We start from the raw sequence: 1,302 nt of genomic DNA, 5'->3' as shown, positions 1-1,302 counted from the left end.
GAGGGCAGCCCGCGGGTGGGAGCTGGGGGGCTCCTTGTTCAGGCCCAGGATCTCCTGAATGCCGAAGCCCGTGCACCTGGCCGGGGCGCTCCCCGGGGTACTCTTGGCCACTGTCTCGCATTTGGGCTTGCTCAGCGCTTCCCCCGATTTCCCCGTCATCTCCCGGCTCTTCGGAGGGGCCGAGGCGCTGGTCTTTAGCTCCCCCCGCCCCACCCCCGCCGGGCTCGCCGCTCTGCGAAGTTGGTCCCAGATGCCCCCTCCGGTGTCTGATGCTCTGGAGCCCCAAGGAGATTCCCCTTTTATCCAACCAGGCGGCAGCCCAAGTGGGGTCAGAGCTGAGCAGCCAATCACTGGGGCCAGGAGCGATTAGGAATTCCAAAAAGCTGGCAGCACCAGGGGCCTGGGCGCTGGGGGCGGGACGCCCAGGGGCAGGGTCCCAGGGCCTGAGCTGGGACAACAGAGTCAGGGCCGGTCCGGGAGGTAGGGTGGGGTGGGATTCTGGCAGAGCCTGGCTGGGACTTGGCCCTACAGTGGGTGGGAGGATGGGCTGGGGGCAGATGTTGGAGACCGAGGCTGGCAATTCTTTTGTAGGTTGGAAGGGTCTAAGAAAGCCCAAATATAGGACCCCTGTGTGACAGGCAGAACAAGGGAGGGGAAGAGCCCTGGTCAGGGTTGTGGGGACAGTGGGGTGGGGGGGGGGGGAGAAAAGAAGGAGCCAGGGTGTGAAGAAAGCTCAAGGCTTCTCTCCCAAACCGAACTCTAATTCAGAAGAGCTACTCAATAAATATTGGCTCGATGAATAAATGAATGATAAGAGGGTCAGGAATGGGGGTCCCCCGTAGGAGAGAACAGTGGTGACTTCTTTTGGATAACAACCCTGGATGTCTGAACATCTTCCTAGAGTAAGCATGAAGTGTGCCCAACTTCATGGAAGGACTTCATTCATTCATTCATTCATTCATTCATTCAACTAACGTGTATTGAGCACCTTATTAGGTCTAGGAACTAGGGTTCTGCAGTAAATCAAATAGACAAGGCAAGGGGTCTGCTATATCTCAGAGTTCACTGAGCAAGCAGAATAAAGAGGACGGGGTTGTTGATGTGGATGGGAAGGAGGAGGGAGGGTGTGAGAGGCAATGAAAAGGTGCGCTTCTGTCTCCAGGTGATGGAACTCCCTTGCCTAACTCCTGTGTTGAAAGCTGCAGACTTGCAGCCAACTGGGCCAGTTGAGAGGCAGAGAGGCAACAGGAAACTGCGTTAGGCAGGGCAGCCCTCACCTGGAGAGAAGAGAAAAGCCCGAAT

The 1,302-nt window shown here is 57.3% G+C and overlaps 1 protein-coding gene across 1 annotated transcript in view; it reads right to left on the bottom strand.

Annotated features, from left to right (window-relative positions):
• The window catches only part of VSX2 (visual system homeobox 2), a 20,822-nt gene extending 20,640 nt beyond the window's left edge, over positions 1-182 (bottom strand). Inside the window, exon 1 of the mRNA XM_014531163.1 lies at positions 7-182. Coding sequence (XP_014386649.1) covers positions 7-159 — 153 coding nt within the window. The 5' untranslated portion in view covers positions 160-182. The remainder of the gene's footprint in view (positions 1-6) is intronic.
• Positions 183-1,302: the final 1,120 nt, after the last annotated feature.

Source organism: Myotis brandtii, unplaced genomic scaffold (genome assembly GCF_000412655.1).
Source record: "Myotis brandtii unplaced genomic scaffold, ASM41265v1 scaffold793, whole genome shotgun sequence".
NCBI classification, from domain to species: Eukaryota; Metazoa; Chordata; class Mammalia; order Chiroptera; family Vespertilionidae; genus Myotis; species Myotis brandtii.
The sequence above is the reverse complement of the archived record's forward strand: the minus strand, read 5'-3'. Positions and strand labels throughout refer to the sequence as shown.